Genomic DNA, 20,798 nt, shown 5'->3' on the forward strand with positions numbered 1-20,798 from the left:
GGTGAATTGCTATTGTGTGAATCTCTGCTAATCCATTTGTTCCTCCAAGAAATTCCCAAATGGTGTAACTTCAACACCTTGCATTTTATGAGACAAGAGGCCTTAGGTTTATCATATTCTTTCCTATGTCAAAAAGAGTGTGAGACAAAATGCTATTGGTAATAGTTATCTGGCCTGTAAAACACTATCGGAAAATGGCTTTGTGTTTTGCTTGAATGCAAGCCAAAATAGGCCTGTTAACAAAAGAAAGGTCTAGAGAGGCAAGGTTCTCAGAGGAGAAAGGAAAAGAACAGGAGGGAAAGGGTTTTTTAAAAAAATATATATTATTTTTAAGTTTGCTTTGTGTTAACCGTGTTTGTGCAAAACATAGCTTTCAATATATTTCATTGCCACACGAACTATGGGAGCTATATTCCACTCAGCCTTTCTGCCTCCAGATGTTTTTAAGGCTCTGGTGCTGTAGATTAGAATAGCCAAGGGTTACACATGAATATAAGAACAAATTTGAAAAATGGGCACAAAGGTCAACTTCCCTAAAAGCCAACTCTGAGAGAGAAATACAAATGTTCTGTTACTTCCAGTTATAAATTATAACTAGCATTGTTCCTGTGGAGCTGCAAAGTGTTTGTCCTTAGCACATATAATATTTCTCCATTATTATATATTTTTCTGGATTGGGAATAGAGTTTATGGGAAAGTATGCAAAAGAGCTTGGATCTAGGTGAAAAGAGAGAGGAAAATATCTGCTAATATTTCAGTCGATCTAGCCCTTCTTTCGCATATGGAATTTGCAGTGGCACTGTTCCCCCTGGACCCATGAGTGCTCCTGCTGATTCCCGTCAGGAATCTCTTCCCTTTGCTGGCACGAGTGACAATGGTAATTGCTTTCTGCCAGCCACCCGGCACTTGCCAATGAGAGGCTTTCCTGGCACGTGTGGGCAGGCTGCTGTTCCTACCCCTCCCAATGATCAGTTGTTTGGCGGGTGGGGGCTGGCTGAGGCATAGTGCACTAGGAGCATGCACTGCCGCCTGTCTTCCTTCTTAACCGCCCGCCAATCCCTAGTTCTTCCAGGCGGCAGGCACAGGAAGCACAAAGGGGCAGAGGCAGAGCGATGCCAGTGAGTGGCGAGCGCTGCACAGTGTGTGCCCACCACTGCTGTCTACCACTTCCTCCCTGCTGATGTGCCACAAGAGTCATCTGGGCTTCTGCTGCTGCTCTCCACTCCAGCCAGGTTTGGTTGTCTCAAAGAGAGAGGGAAGATGCTTATATTGCAACCCCCCCACACCCATTAGGTGCAGGGTTCAGCAGGACCCCTGCTGACTTGGCAAAGAGGCACCTTTAACATGGTGATTCTCTTTATTTAGCAGGGGGAGAGTAACTGGCCCTATCCACCCCCAGGACAGGACCACCAGTGACTGTTCCTGGTGTCATGTTTCTTTTAGATTGTGAGCCCTTTGGGGACAGGGATCCATCTTATTTATTTATTTATTTATTATTTCTACGTGTAAACCACCCTGAGCCATTTTTGGAAAGGTGGTATAGAAATTGAATTAATAATAATAATAATAATAATAATAATAATAATTTAATTTAAGTTAAGTTAAGTTAAGTTAAGTTAAGTTTGTAATCGCCATGACCCCACTTTCACACATACTTAACAAAACAGGCCTCAGATACCAGACATCTAAAACATCAAGTAAAATAAACCATCTGCTCTACATGGACGATCTGAAGTTGTATGGAAAGTCCAAGTCAGAAATTGAATCACTGCTAAACACTGTCCGTATATTCAGTAGCGATATAGCAATGGAGTCTGGACTAGACAAGTGTGCTGCATTAATAATGAACAGAGGGAAAATAAGAAAAACAGAAGGAATAGAACTGCCCAATGGAAGCAAGATCAAGAACCTGGAAGAGAAAGAACATTACAAATACTTGGGCATTCTCCGGGCTGATAACATTGCACACACTGAAGTTAAAAGAAAAATTGGAAGTGAATATGTAAGGAGAGTTAGAAAAATCCTAAAGTCCAAACTCAATGGCGGGAATACCATGCAAGCCATAAACACCTCGGCTATACCTGTTATCAGATACACTGCAGGAATAATAGACTGGACCCAGGCAGAGCTAGAGACGCTAGGTCGTAAGACCAGGAAAATCATGACCATCAATCATGCTCTGCACCCCCACAGTGATGTAGATAAGCTATACCTCCCTCGCAGCTCAGGTGGAAGAGGAATGCTGCAAGTCCATCAAACAGTAGAGGAGGAGAAAAGAGGCCTTGAAGAATATATCAAGGACAGTGAAGAAGGTGCACTTAAAATGGTCAATAATGAGAAACTATTCAACACCAATGAAACAAAGCAGGCCTACAAGAAAGAACAAGTCAAGAACTGAGCAGAAAAATGGAAAAATAAGCCCCTGCATGGTTAATATTTGCACAATATAAGTGGAAAATCAGACATCACCAAGACCTGGCAATGGCTTCAGAATGGTTGCTTGAAGAAAGAAACAGAGGGTTTAATACGGGATGCACAAGAACAGGCATTAAGAACAAATGCAATAAGAGCAAAAGTTGAAAAATCCACAACAAACAGCAAGTGCCGCCTTTGTAAAGAAGCAGATGAAACCGTGGACCACCTAATCAGCTGTTGTAAAAAGATCGCACAGACTGACTACAAACAAAGGCATGACAAAGTAGCAGGGATGATACACTGGAACATCTGCAAAAAATACAAGCTACCTGTAGCCAAAAATTGGTGGGACCATAAAATTGAAAAAGTTGAAGAAAATGAAGATGCAAAAATATTATGGGACTTCCAACTACAAACAGACAAACATCTGCCACACAACACACCAGATATAACTGTAGTCGAGAAGAAAGAAAAACAAGTCAAAATAATCGACATAGCAATACCAGGGGATAGCAGAATAGAAGAAAAAGAAATAGAAAAAATCACCAAATACAAAGATCTACAAATTGAAATTGAAAGGCTGTGGCAGAAAAAGACCAAAATAATCCCAGTGGTAATTGGCGCCCTGGGTGCCATTCCAAAAGACCTTGAAGGGCACCTCAACACCATAGGGGCCACAGAAATCACCATCAGCCAATTACAAAAAGCAGCTTTACTGGGAACAGCCTATATTCTGCGACGATATCTATAACAACAGCAACAACATTGACAATAAAATTCTGGGACCTGAACCTTGGGAAGGACTCGATGTCTGGATAAAACAAACCAGTCAATAACACCTGTCTGACTGTGTAAAATAATAATAATAATAATTTAATAATATGACTTAGCTGCACTCCTGAGAATCTATACATATATGAAGCCTCCCCAGGAACTCTAGCTAGGGAGGTCTGCTGTCCTAATTTTCTGAAAATCATCATCATTTTAAAACATACCCTAGGTTTGTTTTTTAAATTCAGAACAAGGAAATATCATGGATGTAAAGCATAGGAGAGGAGAGCTGGTCTTGTGGTAGCAAGCATGACTTGTCCCCTTAGCTAAGCAGGGTCCACCCTGGTTGCATCTGAATGGGAGACTTGATGTCTGAGCACTGCAAGATATTCCCCTCAGGGGATGGAGTTGTTCTGGGAAGGGCAGAAGGTTCTAAGTTCCCTCCCTGGCATCTCCAAGATAGGGCTGAGAGAGATTCCTGCCTGCAATCTTGGAGAAGCTGCTGCCAGTCTGTGTAGACAATACTGAGCTTGATAGACCAATGGTCTGACTCAGTATATGGCAGCTTTCTATTTTCCTATAGCAACATACAAATAGTATTTTGAAATCTTATAGGCAGGAGAAGCGCCCTAGGAAGTCTCAAATCTAGCACCACATACTTTTGGGGGGCAGTTGTGAGATTGGGCCCTCCCCCGTTCCTGGCATGATTCTCAGCAGTAGTACTGAAGGGTCCTAGTGTTTTAGTTCCCCCTTAACTCAGTGCTCCCAACACAGCATTGCTCTGGAGCGACACCACACTGGGGGCATTGCATTGTGGGGGGATTGAATTGGCACCTTTCAGTGTCTGTGTGGGACACAAGCATGTAGCCTACACTGCTTCTACCCTCTTCAGTTGGCTACCTGGAAAATCTGCCAGAGCAGGCCCATCCATGTTGGCAGTGCTGGCAGCTGCCCTGCTGAGAGGAGTCCCATGCTGCTGGTGTCTGGTAAAACCCACCAGGAGCCTTTTCACACTGTACTTTTACCACGAATCTCGGGCGGAAGGGAGTGTGTGCATTTACACATCAGCCAGATTTACTCCGAGGTCCATGCAAGATCTTTGGGAGCACTTCACACACAATTCTGGATTTCTCTTCCGATATTCACCTCATCCTGATTTATGTCCAGATTTTAGAAATCCTGTTTTTAGTGAGTTTTCTTGAGAAACTGGGAGTGGCTGCCAACAAGCACATTAACATAACAAAGAACCAAGTCAAGCCTTTCAGATGCAAATAGTGGGCAAACCAGTTCATCTGCCAGACTCTGGCCCATTTGGGGAGGAAAGAAGAATATGCAGGTGCATGAGAAGGAGAGGGGCGGTGGAGAAAGCAGCAGAGACTGGCTGTGTGTGTTTGTGTGGACGTGCGCGTGGTGTGCCTCAGTCAGGCTGCAGTGCAGGCGGGAGGAAGAGGTGAGCTTTGCTGGTTTGCTCAGGGAGGGAGTAGCAGCTTGTGGTCTGTGAGGGGAGGAGCTGCCTGCCTCCCTCCTTAGGAATCTCAAGTGGAGAAGAAGCCACACCCATAGTATTGGGCTCCCTTGGAGCAAGCTAAGCGAGGGAAGGGGGCAGGGGAGAAAGTCCAGAGAGTGCGAACATACACAAAATAAAATGGGAGAAGAAGCCAGGATTCTGCTTCGAAGTGGCTTCACTCATTGGATACACCGAGAGCTGAAAGCCATGTGTGGGGAAATCTCCAGTACTCAGTGATATGGGGAGCGAGAGCAAGAAAGGTCCATCAGGATAGGGGTCAGAGAGAAGGGCCCATGGGGGGCCCTTCTTGGGCTACCACAAGAGCTGGTCTTGTGGTAGCAAGCATGACTTAAGCCTTTGCTAAGCAAGGTGCACCCTGGTTTACTACATGTGTGAGCACTGTAAAATATTCCCCTTAGGGGATGGAGCCACTCTGGGAAGAACACCTGCATGCTTGCATGCAGAAGGTTCCAAATTCCTTCCCTGGTATCTCCAAGATAGGGGTGAGAGAGACTCCTGCCTGCAACTTTGGAGAAGCCACTGCCAGTCTATGCAGACAATACAAAGCTAGATGGACCAATGGTCTGACTCAGTATGTGGCAACTTCCTATGGGAGCTCTTTGTCCAGGGCCGCCTCAAACATGGAGCCAGCCCTGCTTGTAGGTATGCATGTTGTGTTCTATACGATGGTCTACTCTCTGCTCATAGTTCACCACCTCTGACCCCCACCCTGATCACCCACATAACATACCCAGAGTCAGTTGCTGCACTCTTTGCTCCAGAGTTGCTGGATTTATTGGAAGTGACGAATATTGAGGAGGGCTCTAACTTTGGTTGAATCTGTACCTTCTGAGCGCAGTTCATAGTGTGAGCCAGCGTGCTGTACTGGTTAGAGTACTGGACTAGGACTGGCGAGGCCAGAGTTCAAATCCCCATTCAGCCATGCAACTCACTGGTTGACTCTGGGCCAGTCACTTCTCTCTCAGCCTAACCTACGTCACAGGGTTGTTATGAGGATAAATATAACCCTGTCTACTGCTTTGGGCTCTTTGGAGGAAAAGCAGATATGAGTGTAGTAAGTAATAAATATGCCTATGCTGCTAGCTTTAAGCTAGAAGTTCTCTTGCATGAACTGCAATGGTTTTTCCTACATTCCTGACGGATCTATTTCATTATATTTATGTTGAAACATTAATATCCCACTTCTCTCTTAAGGAAACTGAAAGCGACTAAAAGTATAAAACAATTTTTTTAAATCATCATCATAAAACAAAGCAAAACCAAAACATCAGTAGCCCACTGTTTGGAATCTTCTTATATAAAATACAAAAGGTACAATATAAAACAGCACAGTTAAAAACATTATCAGCATAGAAATCAACATCAGTAGGTTTTCATAACAGACATTCCAAATCTCTTATCATTCAAAAGCTTGACAGAAAAAAGGATTCATGACCATCCAAAAATGAGCAACCAAAATGATCTCGCAGTGGTCTTCCTTGTGTCCTCTCATAAATGTCTGTGCATGTTTGAATAGTCGTGTTGCAAGCAGCATTAAGTTGATAAAAGTACATGGGGAGAGATGCACATTGTTTTATATAGGGGCTCTCAAGTTTTGATACTGTGACCCCTTAAAGTAAAGTAATTAAAGTTATGTGGACCCCAAGATTAAAGGTAGTGTTTAAATATTAGGATTAGTGTTCAGAAATTTAGGATTCTAATCCTTTTTTTGATCACTAGTCCTATTTTTGAATATTCAGTTGTTGTTTTAAAAGCTCCTATTTTAAAATTATTCTTTTTAATTTTGAAACGTGATCTGAGTCAGAAATAGAAAAGCTTTTCAGACATTTTTGTGGAAATGCATTCCCACCAAAATGCACACAAAACTGAAAGCAGGCACATCAGCAGCGCTTCTTTGGCCGATGGACCCAAAGAGAGTTACTCTTGGGGGATGCAATTCTCTCCCAGCTCATTGGCCAAAGAAGTGCCATTGCTGTGCCTGCCCTCAGCTGATGTCTCTGAGGTATGGAGATGGTTGAAGGTGACAGGAGGAAACAGGAGCCAAGCACCCAGCTCTTCTGCTGCATACAAAGCCAAGGGCGGGCACAGCAGTGCTTCTTTGACTAATGGGACAAACCTCCTCTTGGGACCTCTCTTCTGCTCCTTCAGCCAAAGAAGTGCCACTGTTGAGCCTCCCTATGGCTTTGTATGGGGTGTAGGAACTGGGTGGTTGTCAATTCCTGTTTGCCTTCTATGACAGATATCCTTTGCCTCAGATATATCTGGTAAGGCCCCCTGCCTCTCCACAACTCCCTCCTGACTCCCAACCCCTTTTCAGTGGCTTGCAACTCCCTGGGGCTTTTTTCTTTAGGTGTGGGGCTTTATAGCTTCCTCAGAATAATTCAGTTGGCTGCAGATTACCAATGTTGTTCCAGGTATGGCATAAATATAGTTCTGCCAGCATTATCTTCTTCTTGCTTCAACCTCAGCCATAGGATTGGCACACTGATGCGCTTGGACCAGTTTATGTATGTGGTTCCCTCCCTGCACAATGTATGCTACCACTTTAAAAGTGTAAGAGCGTGTGTGTGTGTGTGTGTGTGTGTATACCCAGATTGCCATCTGTGTTTGTATAGCCACTCAAGGAACACTGGTGCACTTTTCCTCCCTTATATTTTAATGACTGGATCATTAAGCATGTTCAGCAGCTGGTGCCAGACTGGCATTGTTGGGCAGGGGCCAAGGGCCCACTACTAATTCCTGAGACAACTCTGTGCCCATAGCCTTCGTGTGGTGGGGGAGCAGCCACCTTGGGGCCCTTGGAGGACAGTTTGCTGAGCACTACCTGAGGTCCTGACCTTAAACCTTTTTCGTCCGTTAATTGTGTGAATAACCACATATACACAACATTGTACGAGACCTAATTTTGAAATGGCTCAAGGAACAAGGGGGCATTCTTTTAATGTGTCTTTTACAGGAGGTTGCTACAGTTGTTACAGCTACACAGTCACCTTGGGAGCATGCTGGGGCCCCATCATCAAGTTTGCATGGAGGTACCATTTATATGAACTGGTGCTTTCACATGGGTGCTGCACAAACAGCCCCTGGGATTTCTGCAATGGTGACTGAACCTTTTGGAACTGCTGCAATTACAGAACTCCCAGTGTACAGTATACACATGGACTCTGGTTCACACAAATGGCAATGACATACACACTCTCAATGCAATTGCACGAGCTGCCACCTGCAATGGTCCTTACTTGCAAAAAGCTGGAAGTGCTGATGCAATATTTGCCTATACAGATGCCCAGTTTGGTTTGGCAGCAGTTTCTGTTCATCAGAGAAGGAATCAGTGAGTGTTAAACTTGGTCAGGCTAATAGAAAAGGAGATCAACCCTTTCCCTCTTTTCATTTGTTAGCAGAGATGATGATGAAATGATGGATGCTAAGTTTGAGAATGCGGATGTGTTCATTGATGCTCATCTGCAGCAGACCCTGGCTGAACTGGACAAAGACCTAGCAGGTAGGTTGGAGTTGAATTTGGGCATACAAGTGCTTCAGAAAGAATAATGGGAACAGGGAAGCAAGCAATGGCAGTCCCCAAATTAAGCAGGTTAGACAGCAGCCAGAATTGGAGACTCAGTGAAGGCAGTAAAGATGCAGCAATTCAATCCTACTATAAGACCACTGTACCTCTTGGAATTTTCCTGCTTCCATTGTTGGCCTTGTCTTGTTTCTTTTTACATCATAATTGTCATGCAGTTTCAGGCACTGAACTGTGATAATATTTGAAGTTAAATAGCAGTGTCAGGGACATATGTTACTAATTTTTGAAATATTGTTCATATTCTTTGCAGCCATGGAAAGTATGCACGATGATTCTGAAAGCAGATCTATATCTAGTGAGATAAATGATGCATCAATTCCTCTTCCACAAAATGAAGTTGCCCAAAATATTCCACTTGCTGTGCCAGTGACAATCATAGATGAAGTTCCAGAGGCTGATATTGCTATCCACTCCTCTACTGAAGAAGAAAACACTTTGTCTTCCGAGGCACAGGCTGATGAAGATATCCCAGTAGATACCATTAGCCTGGAGAAGCTAACCAATGAAAATAATAATGCAGGATCTTTCAGTAAGGGATATATGGATGATGGATCTTCCTCTTTATCCAAGAGCTTATTACAACAGCAGTCATCTAAAGAAGAACTCAGACATCAAACTGAAGAGCAGAAATATGAGTTTGAGCTACCAACACCCCCATGTGAAAAAATAAACAAGATCAACACAGCCCTGGAAATACTCGCTAAACATGGAGTTGATTCTGAGGAATCCAAAGCCAAAGTGATTGCTTCTACTGTCAAACTTACAAATGAAGTTAATGAAACAGAGGAGATAATAAAGTCATTGAATCATCAGAATACCAAGGAGGGGCTTCCAAGCAAAATTAAAACTGAATCCAAATTCAGGCACACATCAGCAAAAGCCCCTGGTGACAAGCAAGAGATCCCATCACCGTCCTTGTGGTGTCATCGTGTTCACAGTGCAGTAACAAGCTATGAACCTAAAATAGGCCTGACAACCTTTAAAGTTGTTCCTCCCAAGCCTGGAGTAAAATGTTTTGACAGAGGTGCATCCCTCTCCACTGGTGCCATTAAAATAGATGAGTTAGGTAACTTGGTGACTCCAAATGCTGGTGGTTTTAAAAAGGTCACCGTAAACATGGCTTCTTGTGAAACAGAAGAAACTCTCATTGGGAAAGCCAAAGCATACTGGAGGTCAAATTCTATGGAAAAACAATCGGAGGTGTCCCCAGTAGGCCGTTCTAACAAGCCAGTGGTTGTCTCCAGTTCCAAACCCTTCAGTGAAGCAGCTGAAACGAAGCCTGACTGCCTTACAAATCTGAAAGCAGCAACTTCACCATTAGTTGCTTCCAAAGCACTTGAAACTCATTTGGGGCCTGAAAAAATAAAGCCACTTCGTCACGTCACAGAGTCTTCCCTGAAAACACAAACAGCTGCAATGAGCAACCAGGATAAGCTGGAGCTCCCCTTTCAGAAACCCCAAAGAAAAACATCAAGCCATTATGTAGCCTCCGCCATTGCAAAACGCATCGCTCCACCCCAACTTAAAACCAATCTAGAAATGCATGACAAAGGAGAAGAGAATAGTAATGAAAAGGAAGTTAACCCGGAAACAGAACTACTGCTCAGAAGATGTATTATCGTGGCCAAATACTGCCCAGTGGAGAAACAGCCGGCAAGAACAAAAGAGCCTTATTCAAGTATCTTCAGCTGCAGTAAAAATTCATCCAATACACTACCGCTTGGTGCTCATTCCAGGATGACAAATAACTCTGCCAACATCAAACCACTGAATACGACCAACCCTTCTAATTGCTACAGGAGGAGCATCAGTGAGCCATTTACCACAACCTCTTCTAAAGATAGTGGTATCACAGAAAAGAAGCCCAGCTGGGGCGCCATACAAAATACAATTGTTAGAGAGACATCATCTTTATTGAATCCCAATGGGAAACAGACTGACCAGCCTAGTTCTACCTTCTTCCTTGGACCATCTAATGCTCACTTATACTCCACCACTTCCAAGTCAGTCAGGGGACCTTCTGTCAGCACTGGATCACTGGAATTAAATGGTGCACCTAACTACACAGTTTCAGAAAAAGAAGAGCTACTTAGCAATTCATCTGCAAGAATCAAACAAGAGCCTAATGTCAGAGATGAGAACATCTACAATGTTTTTGGGCCAAAGAAGAAGTTTAAACCTGTCATCCAAAAGCCACTTCCAAAAGACACATCGCTACATAGTGCTTTAATGGAAGCTATCCAGACTTCAGGAGGGAGAGAGAGGCTTCGAAAGGTAAAATAGCTTAGCTGAAAGTGGCTTTGGATGTTACGGAAAGCTTCACCAGCTGGATGCCTGGCACTTCCTGTAACATCAGAAGCATCTCCTAGATGGCCTAAAATGGTGAACCCTGTCTTTTTCACTGAGCAGACAGGAGTCTGTTTTATAACAGCTCTTGTTTGCAATGAGTTGCAGCACACTTCATATTTTTAAAGGCTTATAGCAAGAATATATTGCACCAGGTTAGTGTCAGTTCTACATGTACTATATGTTGTTATGCAAGAGCAATAACAGCTACAGTTGTTTAAAGTAACAAGAGAGATAAAAATGTGCGTCAGAGAGAGCTAATTATAATCATTTTATTATTTATTTATTAACATATTTTTATACCGCCCAAAACTTACATCTCTGGGCATTTTACAACAAAATAAAAACAGAAAGTAAAACATAAGCTAAAACAAAAACAAAAAATTTAAAACATTACAATTTAAAATTTTTTAAAGAATATTTTAAAACAGCATTAAAACCATTAAAACAATATTAATTAAAAGCCTGGGCGAACAGATGTGTCTTTAAAGACTTTTAAAAAGCTGTCAGAAATGTGGAGGCTCTTATTTCACTAGGGAGCGCATTCCAAAGCCTCGGGGCAGCAGCAGAGAAGGCCCGTCCCTGAATGGCCACCAGACGAGCCAGTGGCAAATGCAGACGAACCTCTCCAGCTAATCTCAGTGGGTGGTGGGGTCTATAGGTAATTAGCCTATAAGACTAACCCTATTCTCATAGGAGATAACGTAGCATCATGAAATGCAAGGAAAATACCTAATCAAGCACAAAAGGTTTTGTTATTACATGGCACTGTCTTTGTCTTCAGGGTCAAAGGCAGAGTCTGATTTCTCACCTCTGATCAATACTCTGATTGTGGGTGTCTGCGCTCTGCAGGACCTTTTCTGGGGTGGGGTGGGTGCAAAATATATACATACGATAGAGATCAAGTAGTAATATAGCAATATTGTCTCAATGGCGGGAGGAATTGCCTTCCTTGCCTCCTCTCTGGACACTCATGACTGGTCACAGGATTCTTATTCACAAATTATATTTAATAATCTCAATAAAGGCCAAAGTCAGGTAGGCCAGCTTCCAACAGAGAGACTCTCCAGATACCCCAAATACATACATTTTCATTATTTAAATAAAAAGAAGCCCATATCTTCTTTTTGTCGCATGCTAGATTTCAGACAACACAGTAAATGGAACTCAGAAGAATCCATTGTTCACAGAGCCAGAGAATGAGCGCTCTGCCCTCCTGGCAGCTATTAGAGGTCACAGTGGAACCTCACGATTGAGAAAGGTAAGGACAAAATATCATTTTCTTGTCAGTAGCTTGTTCGTTCATTCTGTAGCCTGGAAATTATATAAAGGAAGCTATTCTATAATGAGAAAGCCCTAAGGAAAAATTAAGCTCGTACAGGCAAGATGCTTAATATCGCATACATTGTTAACAAGCTGGATCAAATTCTAGATGCACTGTCTGACATCCAGACTAATGCGCTTGCACAAACGTTTTGCACAAGGACAAGGCTGTTGCACAGGTCAATTGCACTAAATTTGGCGTTTTCATTCCAGACTAGTATTCTGTTAGTACAATCATGTTTGCACTTATGCAACAACATGTGCAACCTGTGACACATCTCATAGGTTTTGCAGGGAACTTTTGCACAAGAGTGCAATTTAAAGCATCTCCATTACTTTGTGCAGCTATGTGATCTGCGGGCACTACTGAGACTCTGTTTGTTGCACAAGTGCTTTGTTAGTCTAAATGTCAGCCACTGAATTCACTACATTTGTGCCAGTGGCAGTTGAAAGGAGACAAAAAAGGAGACAAAGTCCCACGGTGCTGTGAAGCATTTATTGAAGCCCAACGCGTTTCAGCCTCAGAGGCCTTCTTCGGGGGCAGTAATTTGTAACATTTCAAAGAGGCCTTGAATGCTCCTTGCACAAGGTCTCTTTGAAATATTACTACTTATTGCCCTTGAAGAACACCTCTGAGGCTGAAACGCATTGGGCTTCATAGCACCATGAGACTTTGTCTGCTTTTTTGTTTCTCTGGTTCAGTGCTTCCCATTTTTTTCATCAGCTGAAAATGAATACTTTTGCTTAAAACTTTGCTCAAATGGTAGAGCTGACAAAGAACTAGAACAGTTATAATAAGGCAGTCATTCACCAGTGCTGCCTAAAAGTCACCTTATCCCTCATTCACTGATGGGCACACCCAGACTGCTGGCTCAGTGGTACAAGAATAGGATCTTTGGGTTTCCCCCCAGGGATATTTGAGGATCTGTTGCACCTGGCTAAGATGCATTATGCATTAGCTAAGATGTAACTGGTTTCTGGGGCTGCATAAATTAAGGAAGAGTACACTTCCCTTTCTTGTGCTTGCATCACAATAAAATATTTAAGGATGTGGCCCACTTTTAAAGTCATTGCTAATTAATTTTGTAACTAAAAGGTAAAGTATGCCGTCAAGTCAATTTCGACTCCTGGTGCCCACAGAGCTCTTTGGGTGGGGTTTTTTTGGTAGAATACAGGAGGGGTTGACCATTGCCTCCTCCCATGCAGTATGAGATGATGCCTTTCAGCATCTTCCTATATCGCTGCTGCCTGATATAGGTGTTTCCCATGGTCTGGGAAACATACCAGTGGGGATTCGAATTGGCAACTTTCTGCTTGTTAGTCAAGCATTTCCCCACGGTGCCACTATTGTATCATAAATCTTTGAGAAACTTTTTTTTTTTTGGAAAGCAGGCCTTTTTGATAATATCTTATGGGGAAATAGTACTTGCTTCACCTAGCAGTCTTTTCTCATTATTAAGACCATTTAACAAATGGCCCAGAGGCAAATGTGCGTTTGTCAACAAGTATACTACACTCAAGAGTCAAACCCTTACTCTGAATAAGTTCACTGGTAAGATACATATGTTTACAAATATACATTTGGTGCTTTGACAATTTACTCTTAAAGCATCTTATGTGTACACCTAAAAAAAGGTAACAGGTGAAGTAGCCCTTAATGCATCAAATAGACGTTCTTAGGGGATGTTTACACTGATTCTTGCTGCACTCTTACTTCAGTAATGATTGGCCACAGGAGAAGCATGATCATCATTCCTTTGTTATTGGGAACTATATGGCCCCACTCCTGCCATCTGCATACCATGCTTACCTCACTGGTATCACAGCTGCATCCAGAAGTGGTGCAGATCAGCATTGAGTATATTGTGGACTTTGAGGTTCAGATGCACCTTGGAATCAATCTAACACAAATTTTGCAAAGCTTTAGTCTTCTTTTGCAACTTCTTCTTAGAGCTTGCATGATAACTTGCTGACTGCTTCCGCCTCAGTTTCCTGTTGTGATTAATTTATTATTAATGTTTACATCTGAAAGTAAATTCAGAAATGTGCATGCTAATATGTGATTGTGGAAGGCGTTGTCTTGGGAAAGTTCCTCATTGGTTTGCTAATTGCTTAGTCTTGTGCGTTTTTGTTTTTTTAATAGATTATATATTTTTCTTGAGATTTTAAAACTGGTCAAACTAGATTTGAAGTCACATATTTACAGAAACCATCAATCTATGGAACAACCTTCACCATCCTAGTCTGTGATGGAAGTTGCTCTAGGGAAGGCAGTTGTTAGGTCTCCTAAAATGTATCATGTTAATTCCAAAGCTGCTATGTTCATTTTAAACCTAATATACTGGCCATCTGACGGTGTTGTTGCCTTATGCACCAAAAGCATTTCCAGCATGCCAGAGTTCCACTAAATAAAGATTGAATTTCTGAGCTTGCTTCAAGGCCAAATCCTTGATCCTGGTCATCAGTCCTTTTGAGTGATGTGAGAGAGCAGGAACAGATGTTCAGTAAACAAAATCTGCTACCAGTTCTACTTCAATGGAACAAGCCAACATTCTTTAGGAGGGGATAGATTAAAATATGTATCCAATATCAAATAACCATTGTTCTCTTGTGCCTTCTATTAACTTGTATGCTTTATTTCAACTTTCTTATTGGTAGATCTCCTCATCTGCTTCTGAAGAGCTGCAGGGTTTCCGAAATGCAGAAGTAGCCTTGCAAAGCAGAGAACCCTCTCAAACAGAGCATTTGTGTAATCTGCTGCCACCGCCACCACCACCACCGCCACCTCCTACTCAGTTGACAATGAAAATTCGTAGGTCCTTTGCAAATAGTGTAACAGACAACCCAGGGGATGCAAGAGAAGCCCTAATGGAGGCGATCCGTTCAGGCACTGGGGCAGCACGTTTAAGAAAGGTAAATATATTCTATGTGGGAGAGGAGCATGAGCTTAAGAACATAAGAACAGCCTTTCTTAATCAGGCCCAAGGCCCATCTAGTCCAGCATTCTGTTTCCCGCAGTGACCCATCATATGCCTCTGGGAAGGCACGGGCAAGATGTGAAGGCATGCCGTTGCTGCCCTGCAGCTTGGTATTCAGAGGCCTCCTGCTCTGAGCCTGAAAGTAGCCTATAGCCATCAAGACTATTAGCCATTTATAGACCCATCAATTTATCTGAGCCCATTTTAAAGCCATCCACGTTGATGGCCATAGGCACATCCCATGGCTTAAAATTCCATTGATTATGTTCTGTGGAAAAGTACTTACTTTTGTTGATCCTAAATTTCCTGGCAGTTGTTTCATAGGATGACCCCTGGTTCTGGTGATGTGGGCTCTCTCTCTCTCTCTCTCTCTCTCTCTCTCCACACTATGCATAATTTTATAGACTGCTATCATGTCTGCCCTCAGTTGCCTTTTTTATAAACTAAAACCTGCCAGATGTTGTAGCCTTGTATCATAAGGAAGATACTCTAGGCCCCTGATAATCTTGGTTGTCCTGTTCTGTACCTTTTCCAGTTCTACAAAGTCCTTTTTGAGATACGATGACCAGAGGTGTACACAGTACCCCAAATGTGGCAACACCATAGAATTGTATAAGAGCATTGTATAAGAGGTTTTTTTCCAATCCCCTTCCTAATCATCTCAAGCAACGAATTTGCATGAGGGATAGGAATGGAAAGAGAAGAATTCTTCAAACACTCCTGCAAAAGGAAGGTAAACTTCCATCAACGTTAGCCCCTGGGTTACCTGTGGTACAACAAACTGAGCAGCCTCTTAAATTATTTTTATGAATATAACTTAAGGTGGCTGCACAGATCGTCCCTGGACCTCTGCTGAGAGTACTGGGCTGCATAGACCATATCATCTGGATCAATTCACAAGATGCATTCTTATAACTTTCATTTAAAACTGCATTTGTAAGACAAGAGTCCAGTTTATAAGCTTCAGTAAAGTTGCTTCAGAATGATTTCTCTGATCTTAAGTTCTTTTAGAATTTTACAAACAGTTAACAGTATATCTTAATATGATCCTTGTGTGTGCTTGCAAACACAGATGGAATTTTCCCACCTCCAATCTTACCATTAGCATGTAAATATTTTGTCATCTTATCTGCTTGCCCTTTAAAGAAAGACAAACCCATAAAAGTCATAAAACAAATTGTATAGCTCTTGTCAGGAAGTAAAAACCATAGAAAAGCGTTACTCATTGCTTGAAAACAACAGTAGTTTTGGGAAGCTGGCATTGGGAAACTTCCAAACCATGGTGTCAAAGGCCACTGAGAAAGAACACTGTCAGCAGTGAGGTAGCTTTCCTGATCAGAATGATCCTTTTGTACATTTTACCTCAGCTGCTGAGGTCAAGCATGTTCTTCAGCACTGGACACCACAAAACACTGTCTCCGTGAAGAATGTAACTGAAGGAGTAGAACAGACAGTAGGGGAAATCTTCCCTCTTTGTTCTGTTTCACCAGAAGGATGATCTTCACCCAAGTGCAGCATATTTATTATCAGTGTTCAATAGCCCACACTTTTGGTCCCCCAAATGGTGGAGGAGGTCATTTGTTAAAAATTGCTAGGAGGGTGTTGAGGAGAGGGCATTGCTCTGGACTGGAAGTGTCCTTGGGCTGTAGCATATGCTAACGTCTTCTGGGGTCACAACACGTTTTGCCAATAATGCTTAGTAAGGTAGTCATGAGAGGAAGTAAATATGAGTGGAAGATAGAAAAGCTGTCTGGTAATCAAAAGCATAATGTGCAGAGATCTGGGGTGGAAATTTTTCCTGTACTTTATTTTTCTGTGGAAAATCTTTTATTTCTAAAATTTCTACTTGGCTGCTTGAAAAACATTTGAGATTAGAGTGAGGGCAATTAATACAGTGGGTTTATTAAAAGGTTAAAAAAATATTCCAGATCAGATCACAATTTATTTAGTGCATCAGAAAAATATGTGTAGTAATTATTTGAGGAGAAAACTTAATGTGAATTTTATGCAAATGAATGAATTTTATTTCCAATTCAGTTTTTTCTGGAAAATCCACATCTCTGATAATGTGACAACTAGCCCTCAAAGATAAGATGACTTAATAATGCTCATGATTTTCTAATTGAAAATTACACCATTATTATTATTATTATTATTATTATTATTATTATTACTACTACTACTACTACTACTATTACTATTGTTGTTGTTTTGTTTCAGGTCCCCCTGCTTGTTTGAACACAAGATGCTCGCAGTTATCCATTCCTTACATAATTTCACATGCATCCTTCACTGAGTTATGGATACCCATGACAAAGAATTCCAAGAAGTATATATTTATCTTTGTTTACAGGCCAAAATAAGTTGTATTGTCTGAGTGTTCCTTTTTATGTTTTAATTGGTTCATAGGTTGCTACACTGTGCCAAGAATTCGGAGGCTGCCTCCAAACAGTTAACCCATTGCCAATAAAACTATCCTTACTGGCCGGTAAATAAGCTTATGGACACTTTTAAATCCTGCATTAACACTTAAGTGTGTTTGTGGGCAAACACAAGCACTTTTTGCTTTGCATACCACAACATTATTTTGTTCACAAGCAGTTTAAAATATGCAGCTGTTCATTTTGTTGACTCTTAATTGTTTTCCAAAAGCAGAAGGACAGACTATAGATCTATAATTTAAAAAGGTCAGGAAAGAAAAAGGTCATGGTAGATACTTAATGGTTTAAACTGCCATATGCTGTGGTCCCCACTTTTTATAATCAAGCATGTTTTATTATCTCTAACATTCCAGTTAAAGAAATGATAACGAAACATCCACAGGCAGTGGGGGCGTATCCATTTGAGAGGCTGTTCAAATATACTGGTATATATCTATATACCAGTATACTAAACCCCCAGGAAAACTGATAGTAGTCCATATCTGTTTTGGACATAGTTCACTAAAAACATTGCCCTGCACAAACCCTATTGAAATGAATCTGCACAACATCAGAGTAGCGATTCTCTGCAGCTCCCATCCATTTTAGTGGGGCTTGCAAAGGAGGAGAACTTCCAAATGGGTTGTGCTGTAAGTCAGAAATCTAACTAAAAGTGCTCTGTATATTGTCTCCTGGGGACTGCTGGCTGTAAGGTTTCCCAAACTGCTGCTAGTGGGTCAGGATTCCAGCCCTTTCAGTGGGCTCACAATCCCCCACATTTTGGGACTGGGCCCACTGCTCATGGGTCAAGCCCTAAACCTGTTTAAATGGCATAATCTTGTTTTTAATATCTAAACTATTTAGTAGATGATGTACATATTTTTAAAATGTTTTGTTAAAAGGAAATTAACTTAAACAGTTAGGATAGTAATAGTTTTCCACATGTATTGTATGTTGCTGGAGAGCTGTTGATTGCACCTTTGTGTGTGTGTGCGCGCGCGTGCACACACACACAAACGCACACACCTCTTAGTTTAATAATCATTCTGGCCCTGGGCACAGTCCAGAGGGACTGTCAGTGCTTTAGTGCTAGGGGTTTTTAAGATACTGTGTAATATCACTAACCGTATAATGCATACTCTTAGCCAGTAGCCACCTTCAACTGTATATTACATACTGTAAAATACTAATTTAATTTAGTGCCACAAATAAAACTAATGCAAGATTTACATGTCATCTTTGTTTCACCTGTGCACAAATGAGGCTGGTGAGAATCTATAGGGGTTTCCCCCTTCCAAAGTTGAAGGCTGTGTATGAGGGGAAGCGTTGTTTGTGTTCATTCATCCCACTGCCGTGTCTGTAAAAAGGTTTTGCAGGTTTTCATAGTGTTTAGAAAACCTGTTTGAACACAGATGACCTGGGGGACAAAAGCAAGAAGCGCATGCATTCCATAGAGCACCTTCACTTCTCCTGAAGAACTCTCTCCAGCAGAGAGAGAATAAGTGGGGGTGGGACAATGTTGTCTTAGTTTCAGAACGTCTGGAAATTATTTCTGTGTTTGATCCAGAATGAATGAATGAGTGTTTGTGTGTGTGTCCCCTTTTTGTTCTATTCATAAAGCATTTTTGGACTTGTATCACTACAGTCATCATAGAGTTTTTTCTGCATTCTTGATGACAATTTTGATTTGGAAAAGGTGTGGATAGTGCCTGCTGGAAACTCAGAAACAAGGGAGGGGTCTGAGGTTAACATGGTGCCAGGAATTTTAGGAAAACTTACCCATGGGAGTATTCCACACCCTCATTGTCTTATGTGAACTAAGTGATCTTGTCTTCACATGCAGCATTTGCATAGCAGGAACCTATTGCCCAGGCAGGTGCAATGTTAGAATGCTAAAACTATTTTCTGTTTAGATTGTGAACCCTTTGGGGACAGAGGTCCATCTTATTTATTATTTCTCTGTGTAAACCGCCCTGAGCAATTTTTGGAAGGGCGGTATAGAAGTCGAATAAATAAATAAAATTGTATACATAGTGGCTAGAAGGAGCAGCTGTGAAGCTGGATGCATAGGACACTGCATGGATGTTTTCCTTCCATGCCCAGCATGGGATCAGATCTTAAATCAGATCTAAGAAACAGAGGCAACACACACACACACACACACACACACACACACACACACACACACACACACGTTCTTTGAGTAGGAGTCAAGTCATCATATGGGCTGGCACTCCAAGCCTCAGCTGTCACATTGGCTATATTCTTGTGTTGCCAAGAGATGCTAAACTGGAAATGCAAATATGTTTGAGGCTGAAGGATCAAAGAGCCATTAAATAAGAAACTGCAGACAAGTCAATCTTGCCAGCCACTTCCACACTGAAATACTTGTAAATCTCAATAAGAATAGAAAGGCTTAAATCACAAGAAAACATAGCTTAAATTACAGCACTATGTTTTATGCAAATGTTATTAAAATAATGATTTATTTAGGGTTTTCTTTTTCCCCCTGCATCCAAGCAATTTAGAAGTTACACTTCAAGAATGGGTTAACTTCTTGCTGAGAAAAGGCGAGTGAGCAAAGAACTTTCAAAGGACAATCCAAAGGCAGCCCAGCTTGTGATTTCACCCCTTTAAAAAACACCTACATGGAAAATCAATACAATTTCCCCCCAGCATAGGTACTCCAAACATACTTTAAAAAGCTATCCTAGAAGAACCAATGAAATAGCCTTAGGAGTTTTTAGTAATTATTTGGTTAGTGACTTGTCAAGTTTGCTTTTTCTCATGGCAATAATACAAATAATAATAAAGTGGACAATAAAACAAGAAAGAGCACGGACACACACACACACCCAAGCAACCGTCAGAATGGATATTCAGCACCAAAAGCAAGCTTTCCCAGCTGCATAAAACTAGTAGCTAAAATATAAAAGATGTAAACTCTATAATAATCTTCAGTATATGGACAAAAAGGAGCAAGTAAAAAATATCAAAATACAAAACACTACATATATATCCATACTGTAACACAACAGTGCCTCAAGTATGTATGTATATAGTAGCTATAGCCTCCTGAAATGTAGCCCAAGAACTTTCCCTTCAGTCCTTGTTTTTTAATTTGTTTGTTTGTTTTGGGGTGGGAGAGAAATTATAACTGCTTTTTAATCATCTTCTGTATAAAACTCTTGAAATATTAAACATAGAATTTAATAGCAGCACATCTCTACCTTGAAATTAATCCTTTTGAATTTACATGTTAATTCAAGTTATATCTGAAATTATATGGATGGATGGATGGATGGATATAAAAATCAGAGCAATAATATATATTCATGAGTGCCTTTAGACACTAATTGTCTTTATAAAGCTTTTAGGGTTCTTTTATGAACATTCTGATGTATAAACCCATGCTCATGCCCCCCGACTGG

At 41.4% G+C, this 20,798-nt stretch overlaps 1 protein-coding gene across 10 annotated transcripts in view; it reads left to right on the forward strand.

Moving 5' to 3' along the window:
- The window catches only part of COBL (cordon-bleu WH2 repeat protein), a 227,214-nt gene extending 206,629 nt beyond the window's left edge, over positions 1-20,585 (forward strand). For 8 of the 10 annotated variants that reach the window (XM_053259321.1, XM_053259328.1, XM_053259323.1 and 5 more), the window contains 5 exons: positions 8,113-8,216; positions 8,551-10,574; positions 11,788-11,907; positions 14,628-14,882; positions 17,168-20,585. In XM_053259321.1, coding sequence (XP_053115296.1) covers positions 8,113-8,216; positions 8,551-10,574; positions 11,788-11,907; positions 14,628-14,882; positions 17,168-17,185 — 2,521 coding nt within the window. In that variant the 3' untranslated portion in view covers positions 17,186-20,585. The remainder of the gene's footprint in view (positions 1-8,112; positions 8,217-8,550; positions 10,575-11,787; positions 11,908-14,627; positions 14,883-17,167) is intronic. The other 2 variants (XM_053259322.1, XM_053259331.1) reach the window with 1 other exon arrangement.
- Positions 20,586-20,798: the final 213 nt, after the last annotated feature.

This window comes from Hemicordylus capensis, chromosome 6 (genome assembly GCF_027244095.1).
Source record: "Hemicordylus capensis ecotype Gifberg chromosome 6, rHemCap1.1.pri, whole genome shotgun sequence".
NCBI classification, from domain to species: Eukaryota; Metazoa; Chordata; class Lepidosauria; order Squamata; family Cordylidae; genus Hemicordylus; species Hemicordylus capensis.